Genomic DNA, 2001 nt, shown 5'->3' with positions numbered 1-2001 from the left:
GATGCTTCCGAGGAGGGCTTGGCTCCCAGGTGGCCCGTGTTCCTCCTGAAAGCCGAGGAGGAGGGAGGGAGAAGAGCGTGAGTCTTTGCTTTGGATCCTGGTGGGTTTGTAATTATGCCTAAGTCGTTGCTAATTAGGGGGCTGCTAATTAGACATATCATTAGGGGACTTGCCGGTGGGGGCTAATTGTGCGGTGGCCCTTTAAGAGTCACCCCTCTCTCCCGCCTACACACACACACACACACACACACACACACACACACACACACTCCTTCTCAGGGAGGTTCTGCCAACATTCTGCCTCCCTCTCCAGGAGAAGCCAGCTCCCCTCCCGCCCGGGAGTGCGTGCGTGAGGAGGTGGGTGTGCTGGGAGCAGGCTGTGGGCTAGACTCTCGGAGAACTTGCTTCAGACAAAAATGGCAGGTGCTGGGAGAAGAGAGGCTGGTGGCCCGAGAGGGGTCAGGGCTGGTGGAGGCTAGCAGGACCCCTCCCTTCCTCTCTCAGTTCCTTTTCGATGGGTTGCTGGGTTACCATGGCAACGCAGGGGTGGGGCAGAGGCGCTGGAAGTCAGGGCCACTCTTGGAAAGAGAAACGAGGACGGGGAGGAGCCCCAGAGTTGCTGCTGGGGGACTTCAGGCAAGTTACTGACCCTCTCTGAGCCTCGGTCCTCTCATCTGGGAAGCGGCTGGGGACTCCCCCAAGAGGGCTGGTGCGTTGTGAGTAAGATGTTCAGAGAAGAGGACATCGGGGTGGACCCCTCGAGAGAGAAGGGGTGTGTGGAGGAGATCCCGAGGAGAAAGGAACAGCAGGAGCGAGGTCTCTGAGGCTGGCTCGTGTTCGAGGTGTCAGGACCGGCGAAGAGGCAGTGGGCTGAGTGAGCAGGGGAAGGAGGGGATGAGGCCAGAGGAGGGATGGGGGCCAGACAGTGTGAGACCCTATGAGGGGGGCAGAGGACGCTGGTGCTGAGTGAGGAGGGAGCCATGCAGGGTTCTGAACAGCGGGGAGATGTGCACTGACTTGCATTTTTAAAAGAAACCTAGACAGACAGACACAGCCACTCAAACCCAGGACCAGACGCAGGAAGAGAGGTGTTGAAATAGTAGACACCCCACACCCACAAACAGGACAAAACCTCCAAAACGGTTCATATGTCACAGCTGCTAAGGAATTGTGCACCTCACAGAGACTGGGGTACTGGAGAGAGACACCTGCCACCAGGTGGGGGGGTGACAGGCCCTCCAGCGGCCCCTTCTCACCCCCACCTGAGGCAGACAGACACCCCAGCACCCCCTGCAGCCCAGATTCCGAGCATGAGCGCGCTGAGGGCCAAGTTGGGAACCATTAGAATCACCTAAGGCAGTGGTTCTCAACCTTCTGGCCCTTTAAATACAGTTCCTCATGTTGTGACCCAACCATAAAATTATTTTCGTTGCTACTTCATCACTGTCATGTTGCTACTGTTATGAATCGTCATGTAAATATCTGATATGCAGGATGGTCTTAGGCGACCCCTGTGAAAGGGTCGTCCGACCGCCAAAGGGGTCGCGACCCACAGGTTGAGAACCGCTGACCTAATGAATCGCCTCCAGCCCTTCGCCTCACCCACTGAATTATTCAGTCTGTGTTTTTTGTGTTTGGCTTCATCCATGCATTCATTGCGTGTCTGTGGGATCCATCTGTGTTGTTGGGTGTATCGGTAGCCCACTCCCTTTTCAGTGCTGTGTAATATTCCTCGGTGTGACCACATGATACTTCTCCATTTTACTGCTAACAGGCATCTGGGCGGTTTCAAAGTGGCAGCTATTAGAAGTAAAGTTGCTATGAACACTCTTGTAGTCCAGCCAGTGGCTCAGTGGTTGAGCGTTGACCTGTGAACCAGGAGGTCTTGGTTCGATTCTTGGTCAGGGCACATGCCTGGGTTGCAGGCTTGATCCCCGGTGTGGGGCGTGCAGGAGGCAGCTGATCAATGATTCTCTCTCATCATTGGTGTTTCTCTCTCTC

General features: G+C 55.6%; 1 protein-coding gene across 2 annotated transcripts in view; it reads left to right on the top strand.

The window, feature by feature from the left end:
• LOC106727887 (sodium/calcium exchanger 2-like) overlaps positions 1-2001 on the top strand; it is a 3996-nt gene continuing 1995 nt past the window's right edge. Inside the window, exon 1 of one of the 2 annotated variants that reach the window (XM_014548139.1) lies at positions 1-357. Coding sequence is in view for 1 of the 2 variants with exons in the window: in XM_014548132.1 (XP_014403618.1) it covers positions 515-636 (122 nt within the window). In the remaining variant the exon portion in view is untranslated. Of the gene's footprint in view, positions 358-379; positions 637-2001 lie in introns of those variants that run through there. The other variant, XM_014548132.1, reaches the window with a different exon arrangement.

The sequence above is a fragment of the Myotis brandtii genome, unplaced genomic scaffold, assembly GCF_000412655.1.
Source record: "Myotis brandtii unplaced genomic scaffold, ASM41265v1 scaffold114, whole genome shotgun sequence".
NCBI classification, from domain to species: Eukaryota; Metazoa; Chordata; class Mammalia; order Chiroptera; family Vespertilionidae; genus Myotis; species Myotis brandtii.
The sequence above is the reverse complement of the archived record's forward strand: the minus strand, read 5'-3'. Positions and strand labels throughout refer to the sequence as shown.